Below are 17,331 nucleotides of genomic sequence, written 5' to 3'. Positions count from 1 at the left end.
TCTGTTGAAGCAGTGTCAGAGGAATACATTGGTGTGCTTTTGGTCAGAGGTGCTTGATGTGGGGTTTTTTGTGTTAGCAACACCAGTTAAACCTGCCACACCAGCTAAGCATGGTGGGGTTATATTCAAAGGAATTATTTTCTTTGTAGTAACTTAGCAGTGATACAATACATCGGATTTGCAATGACTGCTGTATCAGTTTGAACCTTTCAAGAAGCCAGTAAAGTTCCCTAAACTGCACGCCGCTTTCTCTGTCCATTTTGTTGATGAGAACACAACAATTGGCGACGAGTCTCGAACCTGACGTGGCGTGGATGTTACATGGAAGTGGAATTTGTCTCCTTTCAACTTTCCACGGTTGTGAAGTGGAGCAAACTACGAGAAAAAAAGTGTCCGGCTCGCGTGAAGGGAGGAGAAGAACAAAGGAGCCGAGGTCTTGAGTGACCTAACGGAAAACGAAAGCAATTTAACATGAAATAAAATTGGACTGTGTTAACTGGTGCAACCGTCAGCATTTCAAGAAAATGGCAGGATTCGTGGGACAGATGGATGCGTTTGATAGTACAGTGGAAGATTGGGCCACGTACATTGAAAGAGTTGAACAGTATATCCTGGCTAACAAGATCGAAAACGATAGGAAAGTGGCAGGAACAAGAACAGTAAACTGCTGTTGATTCAACATAACTGTCTCTGAAGTCTCATTCATAATAAGAATAATAGAAAAAGGATTTTATTTAAAGGTGACACTGACAGCAAAAATTGTACAAGAGGAAACTTACTGGTGGTCTACAAGTCTAGTGGGCTCATTCCTGTCTTCAGTATATCTTGTGTGCTGATCTGAGTTGTGGTTAAAGGTTTGCGTTGACACCAGAGGCCACGGCATGCCAAAGTTTAGGAATGGTTGCTGGTCTACTAACCACTTCTTGACATGTTTATGGCAGGTTTTATATAAATGGTACTGTGACATTATGGACAATAACATTAAACTGCAGCTTGTTGTTGTGTTGTTGTTTTTTTTTGCAGTTATTACATTACATTTTAAACATATATCAGTTTCAGTGACAGCATATAAATAAAGAGTGACCCAAGGAATCTGCTCTAGTGAAGGTTCTGAAATGGTCTCGGACATGTCGTCATGTTAAACTCTGTTTTACAGAAATAGCTCGTTTGTTGTCCCTGTGTTCCTGAATAATTTATTTTGAAGCGTCTTTCCAGTGTGACATTTGCTCACTTGGTCCCCAGGTAAGCATGAATCCCTCACCAGAGCTCTCAAAGGTCAAACCATATTGATCTCACTTTGTAAACACACTCTTTATTGTTAGTATCTCCAAATTTGGGTTAAGGTCCAAAACGATCAGGTCGGCTTGGACTCATGATCACATTAGAGGTTTATGGTCCCTGATACAAGCTGGAATAAGGAAATTAAAAAGATGTGTGGCATGGTGATAAATGGACAGGAACAATGAACAGTTATATATTTAATACTTATTTTATTACAAACAGATATGAAGCTGTATCTTAATCGTAGGTGATAGAAAAATCAAATCATTATAGTGTGGAGGATTTTGTCACGACTCCTCTGTAGCTTGGATCGTTAGGTTACTGCTGATAAATGGTGGATACATTTTTCTCAAAGTATCACACAAAATCACTCATTCACTGTTAGAATATAATCAATTTGGTCCAATCACATTTGGAAATTCCATACAAAGGCAAATTATATTATTACACTGTAACCTACGCTGTAGCCTACGCTGTTACCTACGCTGTAACCTATGCTGTAGCCTACACTGTAACCCGTATTGTAACCAACACTGTAACGTAAACTGTAGCCTACGCAGTAACCCGTATTGTAACCAACACTGTAACGTACACTGTAGCCTATGCTGTAACCTACAATGTAACCCGTATTGTAACCAACACTGTAACGTACACTGTAGCCTATGCTGTAACCTACAATGTAACCCGTATTGTAACCAACACTGTAATGTACACTGTAGCCTACGCTGTAGCATACGATGTAAAAACACTGTAACCTATACTGTAACCTATGCTGTAACCTACGCTGTAACCAACGCTGTAACATATACTGCAACCTATGCTGTAGCCTACACTGTACCCTATGCTGTAACCTACACTGTAGCCTACGCTGTAACCTGTATTGTAACCAACACTGTAACATACACTGTAACCTACGCTGTAACCCGTATTGTAACCAACACTGTAACATACACTGTAACCTACGCTGTAACCCGTATTGTAACCAACACTGTAATGTACACTGTAGCCTACGCTGTAGCATACGATGTAAAAACACTGTAACCTATACTGTACCCTACGCTGTAACCTACACTGTAACCTATGCTGTAACCTACGCTGTAACCTATACTGCAACCTATGCTGTAGCCTACACTGTACCCTATGCTGTAACCTACACTGTAACCTATACTGTAGCCTACACTGTAGCCTACACTGTAACCCGTATTGTAACCAACACTGTAACGTAAACTGTAGCCTACGCAGTAACCCGTATTGTAACCAACACTGTAACGTACACTGTAGCCTATGCTGTAACCTACAATGTAACCCGTATTGTAACCAACACTGTAACGTACACTGTAGCCTATGCTGTAACCTACAATGTAACCCGTATTGTAACCAACACTGTAATGTACACTGTAGCCTACGCTGTAGCATACGATGTAAAAACACTGTAACCTATACTGTACCCTACGCTGTAACCTACACTGTAACCTATGCTGTAACCTACGCTGTAACCAACGCTGTAACCTATACTGCAACCTATGCTGTAGCCTACACTGTACCCTATGCTGTAACCTACACTGTTACCTATACTGTAGCCTACACTGTAGCCTACGCTGTAACCTGTATTGTAACCAACACTGTAACATACACTGTAACCTACGCTGTAACCCGTATTGTAACCAACACTGTAACATACACTGTAACCCAGGCTGTAACCCGTATTGTAATCAACACTGTAACCTACGCTGTAACCCGTATTGTAACCAACACTGTAACGTACACTGTAACCTAGGCTGTAGCCTACGCTGTAACGTACACTGTAACCCGTATTGTAACCAACACTGTAACGTACACTGTGGCCTTGGCTGTAGCCTAGGCTGTAACCCGTATTGTAACCAACACTGTAACGTACACTGTAGCCTATGCTTTAGCCTACACTGTAACCTGTATTGTAACTTACACTGTAACCTACATTGTAACCCGTATTGTAACTTACACTTTAACCTATGCTGTAACCTGTATTGGAACTTACACTGTAACCTACATTATAACCCGTATTGTGATCTACTTTGTATCTAACACTGTAACCTACACTATTCTACACTGTATTGTACACTGAGCCAACAGTGTAAACCACTGCTGCAGCAAAAACTGTTACTTAAACTGTACATGAAATTTAACTACAGTTGAATGGATGTCCATTTGTCAGCTAATAGGAACTCGGGGCTGAGTGCTTCTCTGTAAAGGTAACCAGCTCACCTGGTTCATGCTAACCCTACTGAGCAGGTGTTCAATAGCAGCTGTCCTTATATTGGCATTGGGGGCACATTTCCCTCAGAAACATTTGCAATGAGTTTGACCACACACACACACAAAATTGTGGTCCTGACTGAACAGTTCTTTGCTTGCAGTCTTTTATTAATAATAAGTAAAAGGAAATGTCGTTTGTTAGCATAACCTATAATTTACATCTTTGACTGCCCCAAAATAAGTTTTACCTTTTGGTTTCAACCTGACAACTGGTTCTACTTGCTTCAAATCTACTCTGTGGCATTCAGTTAAAAGCATCAAATCAACTTCAATTTTGGATTAAGTTCATTAGTGAGGTCAGTAACACGGTGATATAAGTAGAGGTAGTAGCTCAACAGGATGGCGGCGCCGCAGCGCCCTCTATCGGCCGGTGGCTGGCTGAGAATGCATCCATGTGGTGGCGGTGCGTAAAAGGCGCGCTCCGCTCCAGCTGGGGGGGCTGGTGCGCGAGTCTTCCACCACAGGTGGCTGCGCGCATCTCATCTTCTTCTCTCACATCCACGCGAGGACCGCAGGAGGAGAATCAGGATCCGGACGCACCAGACCCGCCGGTCCGGGCCACTCCACTGTAGCCGGACTGACAGTCTCGATGAGCGCCGCGCTTCTCCTCTGTCGGGAGCCCACATCAGGACGGGGCGTGTAGTGAGCGAGTGGCATGTCCCCGCTGGTCCCGGACCGCAGCTGCACCGCGGGGACCAGCACCAAGTGATGGCGTCCCGGGCAACCTGCTGCTGCGGCTCCGGATCTCTAAACGAAGACACGGCGCGGTTCCTGCTGCTGGCGCTGCTCATCGTCGCCTACCTGCTGTGCGGAGCCGCCGTGTTCTCCGCGCTGGAGCAGCCCAAGGAGCACGAAGCCAAGGAACGCTGGGCGCAGAGGTTCGAACGGTTCAGCCAGACCCACAATCTGAGCGAGGCGGACCTGAAGGACTTCCTCCGGAACTACGAGGAGGCAAACGTGGCGGGGATCCGCGTGGACGCGGTCAGACCTCGATGGGACTTCCCCGGCGCCTTCTACTTCGTCGGGACGGTGGTTTCCACCATCGGTGAGCAGCTTCAAGTGTAGTTGGGGTGTAGTTTGCACGCGTAGCGCGGAGCAGGTCGCTCCTCCGGGGCGCTCTGCTCGAGCACGTAATTTTCTTTCCGCTTCACTCACAGACTCGCGCTCCACCACCGGCTCACTCTCCGCACAACGACCGAACGTTTCTCTCGAAGGATAGCAGGTGTAGCTGGACAGAGGGTGACGTCGACACAGCAGCCAGAAGCAAACCAGCGTCACCTGCACACACAAAACATCTCTTCTTTTCTGTCTGAACGTCACGTAGTGATGCACGTGAACTTCTCATCAACATGAAGCAAAAGTTCTGCCTAAATGAATAAATCCGCCCATGTTCCACTGCACGCGTGTCACCGGGATGAGAGCGCGTGTACCGATAGTCGGTGCTCTGCACGGTAATCATCCTCTGAGTGCACTCATCTGGCTCATGGTGATTAGCAGAGGGGGGCTCTGATTGGCTGACTGCCTCAGACCTTTAATTAGGACAATCAAGTTCATTTTCTAACTGAAATAATCTTTTTCTTCTTGAAGGTGAGAAGAAAATGGAGGTGACCAAAATACGTGCAGGAAATATTGGCTGATTTTTGTAAAGAATTGTGTTTCTTGTCTATTTGGAACCTAACGTTGTGTTGCCAGCAGGTTCTATGTGTGACTGTTGAGGGTCACGTGTTTCAGGTTCCACTTCAGGGATCTCCAATAGTCCTGCAGAGCTCCCACGTCCATGATGTTTGTCTTGACTTTGATGAGAAAAAGGGAATTTGTTGCTGTGGGAGACCACAACAGCACATTAGCACAAATGAACGAAGCTGCTACGAGTGAGCTAACAGGCTGTTGCTGCATGTCTGCAGCTAACTGTCCCAGTCGCGACACAGATCCCCAACATGCACGGACGGTGCTCGCCAGATGAAGCTGCCATCTTAGATATCCACAGTCTGTGCATCGATAGAACAAGCATACATAAAAGTGTACAGCCGAGCTAGCTACCTGCTAGCATATGATGCACAGTTCAGTCATGGTATTACATTAACAAGTTAGTTCGTGTAATTTCTTGTTGGGGAAATGGGAATTATGGGGTAACAAACTTCTTTTTCAACAACTCAACAAGTACTGTTTGAGTTGTTGAAAAAGTAATGTTTGTTATATCACTCAATAATTCAGGCTTTACAACCAGGATGGTTGGAGTCTGTCTGCTCGTGTGCTGACTGTGGGCGACCAAGATGGCGAGCACTGGCTCACACACATGCATAGACCTTTAGTGTATTGCAGCTGGGAGAGTTTGGGCTCTGACACTCCATGCACCTAGTCCACACACACAAAAGACAAAGATACATTCTCACCCCACAAATCAGCTGGTGTCTCTGTCCAGCAAACAAATGCAATTCGTTGTGTTGAACACTAGGGGGCAATATCCATTGCTATACAGAATCACTATCTGTATTGTCGCTTCATGCAGCCATTATGGCTGGAGAAGAAGGTTTGATTGGGATCTTACTCGGCTGCCAAGGCCTGAAGAATCTAGACATACACCGCCAGGAACAGTTGGTTGCTGCATTTGAGTCAAACAGCAACAGCAAAAACATGGAAATGAAAGTTGTGTCCTTGTTTACAACAGAACGCTGAAAAAGACTTTACAAGTGCGCAGAGCAAAGTGAACGAGTGGCCTGTGCCAAAGACGGTAAAAGGTTTGTGTTACAGTTGAATGACAAAAGAACCATAGTTTGCACATCTGACCTGGAGCTCAGTTGATGTTAAACTCACAGTGAACCAGTCGCTCCCCAACGGATCTCCTGTTCCTCTGTGGACTTTGGTCTGGTTCGATCCTCGACCCCGGTGTCCATGGTGACCATGTCCAAGTGTCCTTGAGCAAGATACTGAACCCATAATTGCTCCTGATGAGCAGGTTGGTGCCTTGCATGGCAGCTCCACCATCAGTGAGTGAACGGGTGAATGAGACGACGCTGTAAAGAGCTTGGAGTGCTGCTAAGGTAGAGAAGCGCTCTATAAAACTGAGTCCATTTAGCATTTACTCTCACCTTTGACCTACAGTGTGTTGGCTACTTCTCCATGAGCCATAACATAGTCATGGCGGGTGCTGATGAACACGCCCACCTCTACACTAAAGTTGGTGTGTGCCTAGAAACCATCATAGAGCAGAATTCCTTGGTGCTGACTTGCCAGTTACAGTCTACCAGCTTATCTTTAGTCATCATCATAGTGTCTACGAGGATCACCATGCTTACAGAGACAGAATGACCAAAGCCGTTGTCCAGCACCTCATCCCTGACAAAGCACTCACCTACACATGTTGGAGTCTGCTGGTGTGACAGACGCTCAGCCGGCCAATTGGGAACCACTGGCAAAGTGTGCATGGTACTTCAAGACGGTGAGGAACCATAGCTATGCCTCAGAGATTTATTCCAAGATGGGAGACCAGCAGGCCCTGGTGCAGCTTCTCACACAAACCCAGCACCAGTATGAGGCTTTGTCACTGGTGGATGAGCATCCCCAGTTAAGAATTTATGTTCTTGTGGCCTATGTCTAGTGGTTGGCTGACATTTTGAGAAGGCACAAAAAGTCCTCTACAAAGCAATGGACCGGCTTCCACACAATGCAGCGGAGTGTCAAAGGTCCAGTGATGCAGTTCTTTCTGGATGCTGTTCATTCAGGGTCTTGCTGTAGAACACCGAGAGCAGAGGGATGAAATGCCAAGGAAGTTTGAACATTTTCAGGATCTTTATGAACTCTACCGTCTCTATCGTGCTGTCTACTGTTACACATATGCACCTTTTAGTTTCCAGCTGCCACATATGAACTTTAACAGTTGCAGGTTCTTTCTGATCAACCTCACATACCACATCCCACAAGGAATCTCTACAGTTCATATCTTACATGCTTCAGCCAAGGAGAGGAGAAACCTGGGTGCCTACGGATTTTGCTACAAGACCCTGCAGAAGCTACAAATATACACTCTCTCTTCTGGGAAGACATCACCTGGCCAAGTGCTCCAAACCCTGCCATAACAGCAAGGACCTGACCAAGGGTATTGGGGGTGGGGTGGGGGTAACGCTGCTGTCAACTGCATTAATTCAGCTTCATCATATGAGGTGGTGCCTGTGGTGCTGTTCTCCCGGCGTCCTCGTGTCATCACACTAACCCCAAATGCCACTTCCTGCAGCTTCAAGAACTGTCATCCTCTGTCACTCTTGCCAACGCAGTGAATTTGACATCTTGAAAAATCTCTGATTGAGGTTGAGTGTGCAAACATTGCACTCCCATTTTTTACTACAACTAGATATGCCCAAAAGTCACATTGTACCAGAGGAGCACATGTGCAGGTAGAAAAATCCAGCCCAATCAAACACAACTTTTCAGGGCATCCCAGTAGCAGCTTGGATTCGCTCAGCGCTTTGGTCTACAGAGAACACGCGACATGGAACAGATTTAGCTGGACTTGAGACTAGAGAAGAAAAAAACAGAGGACATTATGTAACCATGTACTCAGCAATACATGTAGAAAGACATAAACAGAGAAAATGACCAAGTAAACTGAATATGAGCAAGTTAACAAAACCGCCAGGTAAAATGCAACTCATCCTTACATTTTAGAAGTAAGAAGAACGATAGAAATACAGACACATAGCGTGTTTATGTGTTGTTTGCATATAGATTTTACTGATTTATCTGTTCTTATCTCTGTATATTCCTTTACTCAGTAAAAACATACAGTTTTTACCCTATGTTGTAAAATACATGTGCTCCTCTGTTCTCCACCCTCCTCCTCTGCAGCAGATGACCGCTAATGCTAGCTTTGCAGCAGCTAACTTCTAATGCCTGCAGGATTTGAGTATTTGCATTGGTGACGTTATCTTTTTAACACTCAAGGCCTTATTTACTAGCTGAGCTACTGCAGGTGTTGCTGATGATCAGCTGACAGCATTTGTGGGAGTGTAAACAAGACCAAACTTTTCTGGAGTTGAGAGAATTGAAGTGAGGGTTTGCGTGTGTCAGGATAGGCGATGTGTTTGGATTTGTTTGTCTGTCATACAAAAAATGTTAAAAAAAAGGTTTGTTCATGCAGTCTGTCATTTCACCTGTGCCTCTTCCTTCTCCTCCTCCTCCTCCTCCTCACAGTAACAGCAGCCATCTTCCCTCCAATCGTGTCATATACAGGCTTGGTATATTGCAAGAAATAACCAAACGAATCCTTGCCAGGTTACATGTCCATGAGGACGGAACAACTTTAACACAACACACAGCAAAAGCATTGGGCCTTTCAAACCCTCTGTGCTGAGCCCACTGCAACGTTTTTGTCCTGCTGCTGAGGTTCTTTCTGTGGCAATGACTCAGTGCTACAGTGAACGAGCGCAGAGCCAAAGTGTTCTGGTTAATTAGTTTTCATCAGAACAAAATAATATTTCCTTCCAAAAGTGTAATCAGAATATTCCATGTAATCTTCTCAGAATGAAGGCTTAGATTTCAAGCTGGGTATGACTCGTCCTTGGAGGGTGAATCCAGTGTGGAGATGGTTGATGAACCCGTTTGGCCTCTCATGGAAGCCTGTCGGCTGCCTCAACAGGAACCGGGACCTTGATGCCCTGAAAGTGGCCACCATCAGAACCTGGCAGTATGCTACCTCAGCTATCGCGCTTGGTTGTGTGAGAGTGGGGTCTTCCTGTTCTAACAGGAAGTGTGTGAATGGGTCACGACTGTGTAGCGCCGCCCAGCATCCTCATCATAGTCAGACTCACATTTTCCATGTTGCCTCCATCTCATTACGGCTCACAGACATCAGATTCTACTGAGCTCACCAAACAAGCAGGAACACAAACACATCTCCATCTTCCAGACCGTTGGGCTCCACTGTTGTGTTCCCATGTCGTGAGCCAATCAAATCCTGCAGGAGAGCTTCTTGTCCAGCACTGTGGCTGCTAGTCACGCTGCTGTCTGGGCTACAGGATGCAGATACAGTAGTGCCTAGCATGGAGTAGCTAGCTACCTAGCTCCCCCTGCTGGAGGGAGAATATCATCTGTTGTTCTCGTGAATGATCTCAGCAGTATGAGAGCGAGATGGAGAGGGACAAGGGTGGAGAGAAATATGGAGGGGAGGCATGGATGATGGAGAGAGAGAGACATGGATGGAGAGGTAGATGGATGGATGGAGAGATGTGGATGAGAGATGAATGCAGAGAGATGATAGAGAGATGTGGATGAAAGATGGAGAGAGATGGATGGATGATCCTTGATGAGTGCTGGAGGTGTGAATCTGTTCTAACCTTGACAGGACGACGACTCGTATGAATGCTGTTGGTTCCTCTGAGACTGCGCCTGTGGCCAAAACACAAGTTCAGACTTGAGAACATACCGACATCATCCACCCTTCCATCCACTCATTTATCCACCCATCCTCCCATCCATACATCCATCCACCCATTCACCCATCCGTCCACCCATTCATCCACCCATCTGCCCTTCCACCCATCTGTCCACCTATCTATCCACCTGTCCGTCTATCCACCCATCCATCCACCCATTCACCCACCTGTCCACCCATTCTTCCACCCATCCATCCGTCCGCCCATCCATCCACCCATTCACCCACCTGTCCGCCCATCCATCCATCCATCTATCCACCCATTCATCCACCTGTCCACCCATCCATCCACTCATCTATCCACCTGTCCACCCATCCACCCATCCATCCACCCATTCATCCACCTGTCCACCCATCCATCCACCCATTCACCCACTCGTCTACCCACCTGTCCACCCATCCATCCACCTGTCTACCCATCCATCCACCCACCCATTCATCCACCTGTCTACCCATCCATCCATCCTTCCACCCATCCATCCACCTGTCTACCCATCCATCCATCCTTCCACCCATCCTTCCACCCATCCATCCACCCATCCATCCACCTGTCCACCCACCCATCCATCCATCCTTCCACCCGTCCATCCACTCATCTATCCACCTGTCCACCCATCCATCCACCCATTCATCCACCTGTCCACCCATCCATCCACCCATTCACCCACTCGTCTACCCACCTGTCCACCCATCCATCCACCTGTCTACCCATCCATCCACCCACCCATTCATCCACCTGTCTACCCATCCATCCATCCTTCCACCCATCCATCCATCCATCCATCCACCCATTCATCCACCTGTCCACCCATCCATCCATTCACCCACTCATCTACCCACCTGTCCACCCATCCATCCACTCATCTATCCACCTGTCCACCCATCCATCCACTCATCTATCCACCTGTCCACCCATCCATCCATCCTTCCACCCATCCATCCACCTGTCCACCCACCCATCCATCCATCCTTCCACCCATCCATCCACCCATCCATCCACCTGTCCACCCACCCATCCATCCATCCTTCCACCCATCCATCCACCCATTCATCCACCTGTCTACCCATCCATCCATCCTTCCACCCATCCATCCACCCATCCATCCACCTGTCCACCCACCCATCCATCCATCCTTCCACCCATCCATCCACCCATTCATCCACCTGTCTACCCATCCATCCATCCTTCCACCCATCCATCCACCTGTCTACCCATCCATCCATCCTTCCACCCATCCTTCCACCCATCCATCCACCCATCCATCCACCTGTCCACCCACCCATCCATCCATCCTTCCACCCGTCCATCCACTCATCTATCCACCTGTCCACCCATCCATCCACCCATTCATCCACCTGTCCACCCATCCATCCACCCATTCACCCACTCGTCTACCCACCTGTCCACCCATCCATCCACCTGTCAACCCATCCATCCACCCACCCATTCATCCACCTGTCTACCCATCCATCCATCCTTCCACCCATCCATCCATCCATCCATCCACCCATTCATCCACCTGTCCACCCATCCATCCATTCACCCACTCATCTACCCACCTGTCCACCCATCCATCCACTCATCTATCCACCTGTCCACCCATCCATCCATCCTTCCACCCATCCATCCACCTGTCCACCCACCCATCCATCCATCCTTCCACCCATCCATCCACCTGTCCACCCACCCATCCATCCATCCTTCCACCCATCCATCCACCCATTCATCCACCTGTCTACCCATCCATCCATCCTTCCACCCATCCATCCATCCACCCGTCCACCCATCCATCCACCCATTTGTCCACCCACCCACCCATCCACCCATTCGTCCATCCATCCACCCATCCTTCAGACTATCCTTTTTTGGTTTTGGGTGGAGCCTGTACCTGGGTGGGGCAGGTCACCCATCACAGGGCTGACACATGGAGACAGACAACCAAGTCTCCAAGTAGCTGAACATGCATATCCTATTGATGTGTTGGAGGAAGCTGGAGAACCTGGAGGCAACCAATGCAGACATGAACAGAACATATCCCTCTACAGAGACAGTAGTCAGCCAGCCATTGGGTTAGAAAACAGAACCTTCTTGCCCTCCAATGATGCTGCATGCTTCGATCAGCCCCGAACGGGCCTGGTGTTCTGCACATCCTCCATTGGTCCTCAGGCAGTGTTTCCCCCAAAAGTCAAAGAGCAAACAGGTGGCCTGAGCCCCGGTGAGAGATGTGGTTTAATCACACATCTGCAGGGGAGGGGGATGCTTGTTCTCTCCATTTCTTCACAAACATGTTTTGAGCAAGAGAAATTATTCAGCCGGTCATTCAGTCGTTCACCTTCTGGTACCATGAGAACCAGTATAACTGATTGTTTTGTGTACTGAAGGGTTTGGGATGACCACTCCTGCCACCATTGGAGGGAAAGTCTTCCTTATGTTCTACGGCCTGCTCGGTTGTGCAGCCACCATCCTCTTCTTCAACCTCTTCCTGGAACGTGTCATCACTGTCATCGCCATAGTCCTCAAGTCCTGCCACGAACGCCGCCATAACAAGGCTATGCTCCCGCAGAATGGCAGAGGAACCTCTGAAGGCAGAGGACGAGGAAAAGGAGAGGATCTTGCTGGCTGGAAGCCTTCCGTCTACTGCGTCATGCTTATCCTTGGGGCGGCAGCCATCTTGGTGTCCTGCTGTGCCTCGCTCATGTACTCAGCAGCCGAGGGCTGGGGATACTTGGACTCGCTCTACTTCTGCTTTGTGGCCTTCAGCACTATTGGATTTGGAGATATGGTGAGCAGCCAGCGGATCGTCTATGAGGGCCACACCACGGTCGCATACCGACTTGGCAACTTCTTGTTCATCCTGACTGGCGTCTGCTGCATCTACTCGCTCTTCAACGTGATCTCCATCGTCATCAAGCAGGTCCTCAACTGGCTGCTGAGACGACTTGAGGCCCCCTGCCGCTGTTGTTTTCCCAGGCAGGGTCACCACCCACACCGGCACCCCCGTCGGAACGTGGTAGCCCCGGGCCACTTGCGCACCCGCCGAGACCCCTCGATCGAGACAGATGCCATCAATGAGAGTGAGACGGACACTGGGCGCAGGATGTCTGGGGAGATGATCTCCATGAGAGATTTCCTAGCAGCCAATAAGGTGAGAGCATCAGAACATTCTACCTGTGTAACATTAGACGTGCCTGTGCCGGTGTGATATCAGCTCTAGGACGCATGTGAATGTCACAGCGCTGATAGCTGGGTGACCGAGGGTTGAAAATCCTTTTCAGCCCTTCAGCATTTAAGAAAAGTCCTTAATCACATCTTAAAATTGCAGATGTATCAAGTAGCCCTAACCCTACCAAGAAATAACAGTCTCAGCGGTCATGTAATTTATAGCTGATTAATTAGCCACTGATACTGTGTCAGTGCTAATGCAGAGGACACCTGATCAGGCACTGGTGCCTGTTTAAATCTCTTGTGCATTTATAAGAGGCAGCTTCCATCTTCCTCTGCTGTTAACCCTTCGCTGGCACTTGCCCTGGTCAGCTGTCCATACACGTTCTGCTCCACTCCTGGAGTGAACAGCGAGCTGTCGATCAGCTACATAGAGCTCAGTCCCACATTCACCTTTTGAATGATCATTGAAAATGAGCAACACGAATGTTTGGATTGAAAGAACCAGAAGATGATTGATGGATAACAGATCTTCTCCCTTAGGATGCAGCTGAATAGGACTAGGATAGTGATGGACACCGACACATCAGACAGGTCTTTGACGCTGTCTAGGTAAAGCACTCTTCTGTTCAAGGCCGCGCCCCCTCCAGTTTACTATCTAGACACAGACACCTCACTGGGCTCAAGTTCAGGTGTGAGTGCAGACTGCAAACATGTGATTATTATTTTATGTTGAAGTCCAGAATCCAAATGCTTTATGAGGACCAAAATGATTTGGCTTGAGCCAGAACACTGGGACGTCACACCACAACGGCTGCAACATGGCCAGTAATGTTGGGTGTGGATGCAGGCCAAGGCAGCTCTGGTGGAATGTGCATTTGATAAAATTTGACAGATCAATGCTAACACTTCTGGCCCAGAACTCTTAATTGTGCTGAGCTAACTATTGTGGGTCTCAGCCCCTGAAAACAGCAGAGAGGACCAAAGGTCTGTGTCTGTGGGGGTGGTGGATAACATGTATGTGTCATGGATATGTGATGAGATCTGGATGCAGGTAGAGGGTTTACTGGCCCTAGACTGCAAAAGAAGCAGCTGTAGAACCAAATGATCTTTTTCTTTACAGCCTTGCAAAATGACTCATAAACTATCAAAATTTGATCCATTTGGTCCAATAATTTGGACAGTCTGGAAGAACCTTGAGAGTAAATCATTCACAGAGGGTTAAGAGATCGGGCAGCTGACACCTCCAGTCCCTTGGGGTGTTCTCCTGAGTGTCCCATAGAGCAGTGTGCTGGTGTTTCCTTCAAACCTGTAGCTGAGCATGTGACAGAGAGCAGCACTCATAGGAATGTTCTCTTCACACACACACACACACACACACACACACACACACACACACACACGCGCGCGCGCGCGCGATAACAAACCATTACAACATTCTTTTCTATGAAACAACACTGAAATACCCTCCCCAGGCTTGTGGTGCTGTTGGAGCAGGAGACACTTTTGGTTTGAACTGTGTTTAAACAGCTCTGGCCACTTGATTTAAAATGGCTCCACACATCTGCTGGGTGGATGTTGTGCTCTGGGCCTTGTGGAGAAAGAAAAGAAAGGCTTGTAGTGAATGAGTGGGGAGGAGAATACTTCTTCATGGCTTTCACACTTCGCATTTGTCATCTTGTTCACTCGACTCAACAAACAAAAGCAGAATAAAACAGAGCATCTTCTTGTATTTGTGACACCTGTTCAGTCTCCTTCTGCAAGGTGGCACCTCCACACACAGACGGGTAATATGGGCTCAGCTGTCCATGTCTTTATCTCCGGTCTGCTGCAGGTGAACTTGGCGATTATGCAGAAGCAGCTGTCGGAGATGGCCATTGGGAACACGCGGCAGTCCACCTCCTGCTCACGTCAAAATGGTTTCTCAGGAGGAGTGGGCGCCCTCGGCATCATGAACAACCGGCTGGCTGAGACCAGTGTGGACAGATAGGAGGGCAAGCGGGGATCATTGTTGGAAGACACCAAAGTGAGGACACTGATGACTGACGTCCTGGAGACGGGTGGGTGGTGCAGCTGCGTGAATGAGTGACGAGCATGGCCGACCTGCAGCAGTGTAGAAACCATCACTGCACTTTACCCTCAAATTCTCGTAGTTTCGCACGAGAATCAAGCTCCATCTGCTGGAATGTTCCACTTATGAGGACCTCAGTTTCCATGGTGATAGAAAAGCCTGCCTAGTGCCCTTGTATCAGAGCTTCGCAGACCCAGTTTGCTGTAGGCTACTTGACTATCTGTCTCCAGCGCCAACAGCTCACGGCCTCTCTGCACACATGCATCTGTCACAGGAGAGAAATGAGAGAACGAAGCTTTAATAAAATGACTTTCTTTCCTTGGTTTTGTCTTCTTATTATATAACACAGGGAAAATGACTGTCATCACACAGACATGACTCTCTTCCTGCAGAATCATCAGAGGTGTGTGTGGGTGGGTGTGTGTGTGCGTGTGCAGATCCAGCTCATGAGGTTGCCCGTGGTGACAAAGGTCAGCATGGCGTCATGAGAGACAGAGTCAGAGAACATGTGCGATGACACAGCAGCTGCCTGCAGACGTCTGTGGACGACGTTGGTGAACTTGCAGAGGTTTGAAGCCTCTTTTTTACATCACGTTTCAGAGCCACGACGGCTCTCATAGGGTGAGCGCCGCCACCGTGTCCACTGCTTTGCGGGATACACAACAGACAATGCCTACAGGGATGATTGCTTTGACTTGGTTGAGTTTACGTAGCTGCAGTCATCACTGACAGGCAGTTTGGTGTGAAGGGCGGAGTCAGCCGCGATGAGAGGAGGATTGACGAAAGAGGAAAATAATGAGCACGTCAGCTTGTAGGTTCCTCAGGACTCCCATCATGGATCCGACCATGTGACTGCAGCTACAACAGTCGAAGGGTCAAATGTCCAACATGGCTGTCTCCTTGCCACGGTGACCTCTGTGGTCACCATAACACACCGCCAGGTTGTTAAGGAGGCTCTGACCACATCTGAGAGGATCTAGGTGAAATACCAGGAGTCACACGGTAAAATAATAAATAATATGTGAGCCCCTGTTGCCAGCAGGAGGCGCTGTGACTCATCTGAGATGAACAACCAGATGACAGTCACATCTGGAGTCTGTCCAGGACAACCACTGCTCTGCTCCGGCACAGCCGTCGGGTGAGGGGCCTCACTCAACTCCCATCCATCTATCCGTCTATCTATCTATCCATCCATCTATCTATCTATCTATCTATCTATCTATCTATCAAACTATCTATCTATCTATCTATCATCTATGTATCTATCTATCTATCATCTATCTATCTATCTATCTATCTATCTATCTATCTATCTATCTATTCATCTATCTATCTATCTATCTATCTATCCATCCATTAATCCATCCAAAATGACCAGAATCTCTCGCACTGATCGCTACTGGATACAACACTCCCTGTATTTCTTACACTTCACCACGATTGTTTTAACCTGCTCAGATGTTTATGGAGGCTTTGAATTAATATTCTACTAGGCCCAGCCTAGGCAACACCACCACCTGGAGAAGCAGGCCAGCTACTAGGCCCAGCCTAGGCACCACCACCACCTGGAGAAGCAGGCTAGCTACTAGGCCCAGCCTAGGCACCACCACCACCTGGAGTAGCAGGCTAGCTACTAGGCCCAGCCTAGGCACCACCACCACCTGGAGTAGCAGGCTAGCTACTAGCCCAGCCAAGGCACCACCACCACCTGGAGTTGCAGGCTAGCTACTAGGCCCAGCCTAGGCACCACCACCACCTGGAGTAGCAGGCTAGCTACTAGGCCCAGCCTAGGCACCACCACCACCTGGAGTAGCAGGCTAGCTACTAGCCCAGCCAAGGCACCACCACCACCTGGAGTAGCAGGCTAGCTACTAGCCCAGCCAAGGCACCACCACCACCTGGAGTAGCAGGCTAGCTACTAGGCCCAGCCTAGGCACCACCACCACCTGGAGTAGCAGGCTAGCTACTAGGCCCAGCCTAGGCACCACCACCACCTGGAGTAGCAGGCTAGCTACTAGCCCAGCCAAGGCACCACCACCACCTGGAGTTGCAGGCTAGCTACTAGGCCCAGCCTAGGCACCACCACCACCTGGA

At 48.3% G+C, this 17,331-nt stretch overlaps 2 protein-coding genes across 2 annotated transcripts; one reads left to right on the top strand and one right to left on the bottom strand.

The window, feature by feature from the left end:
* Positions 1–1,580: 1,580 nt before the first annotated feature.
* On the bottom strand, positions 1,581–4,233 carry LOC147242141 (uncharacterized). Its single transcript, XM_086190472.1, has 3 exons — positions 4,122–4,233; positions 2,867–3,186; positions 1,581–2,819 (listed from the first exon to the last, which is right to left on the bottom strand). The coding sequence occupies exons 1-3, from the start codon at positions 4,231–4,233 to the stop codon at positions 2,289–2,291; spliced, it is 963 nt and encodes a 320-aa protein (XP_086046598.1). The 3' UTR covers positions 1,581–2,288.
* kcnk13b (potassium channel, subfamily K, member 13b) lies at positions 3,972–15,542 on the top strand. Its single transcript, XM_086189995.1, has 3 exons — positions 3,972–4,621; positions 12,386–13,149; positions 15,001–15,542. Exons 1-3 carry the CDS (start codon positions 4,285–4,287, stop codon positions 15,154–15,156), a joined length of 1,257 nt encoding a protein of 418 aa, XP_086046121.1. The 5' UTR covers positions 3,972–4,284; the 3' UTR covers positions 15,157–15,542.
* Positions 15,543–17,331: the final 1,789 nt, after the last annotated feature.

Source organism: Aulostomus chinensis, chromosome 20 (genome assembly GCF_037954235.1).
Source record: "Aulostomus chinensis isolate RoL2024-O1b breed Wild chromosome 20, RoL_Achi_v1.0, whole genome shotgun sequence".
Taxonomy (NCBI): domain Eukaryota; kingdom Metazoa; phylum Chordata; class Actinopteri; order Syngnathiformes; family Aulostomidae; genus Aulostomus; species Aulostomus chinensis.
Note: the sequence above shows the minus strand (reverse complement) of the source record. Positions and strands in the feature narration are given on the sequence as shown.

What these genes read in the sequence shown, in the direction of transcription:
- kcnk13b (XM_086189995.1), top strand. Translation starts at nt 4,285, where the DNA reads ATGGCGTCCCGGGCAACCTGCTGCTGCGGCTCCGGATCTCTAAACGAA. An exon ending in GACGGTGGTTTCCACCATCG is followed by an intron (nt 4,622 to 12,385) that starts GTGAGCAGCTTC and finishes TGTGTACTGAAG; the next exon opens with GGTTTGGGATGACCACTCCT. An exon ending in ATTTCCTAGCAGCCAATAAG is followed by an intron (nt 13,150 to 15,000) that starts GTGAGAGCATCA and finishes GGTCTGCTGCAG; the next exon opens with GTGAACTTGGCGATTATGCA.
- LOC147242141 (XM_086190472.1), bottom strand. Translation starts at nt 4,233, where the DNA reads ATGCCACTCGCTCACTACACGCCCCGTCCTGATGTGGGCTCCCGACAG. An exon ending in GGAGTGGCCCGGACCGGCGG is followed by an intron (nt 3,187 to 4,121) that starts GTCTGGTGCGTC and finishes GCTAAAGCATAG; the next exon opens with GCTACAGTGTACGTTACAGT. An exon ending in GTTACAGCGTAGGCTACAGT is followed by an intron (nt 2,820 to 2,866) that starts GTAGGCTACAGT and finishes CATAGGGTACAG; the next exon opens with TGTAGGCTACAGCATAGGTT.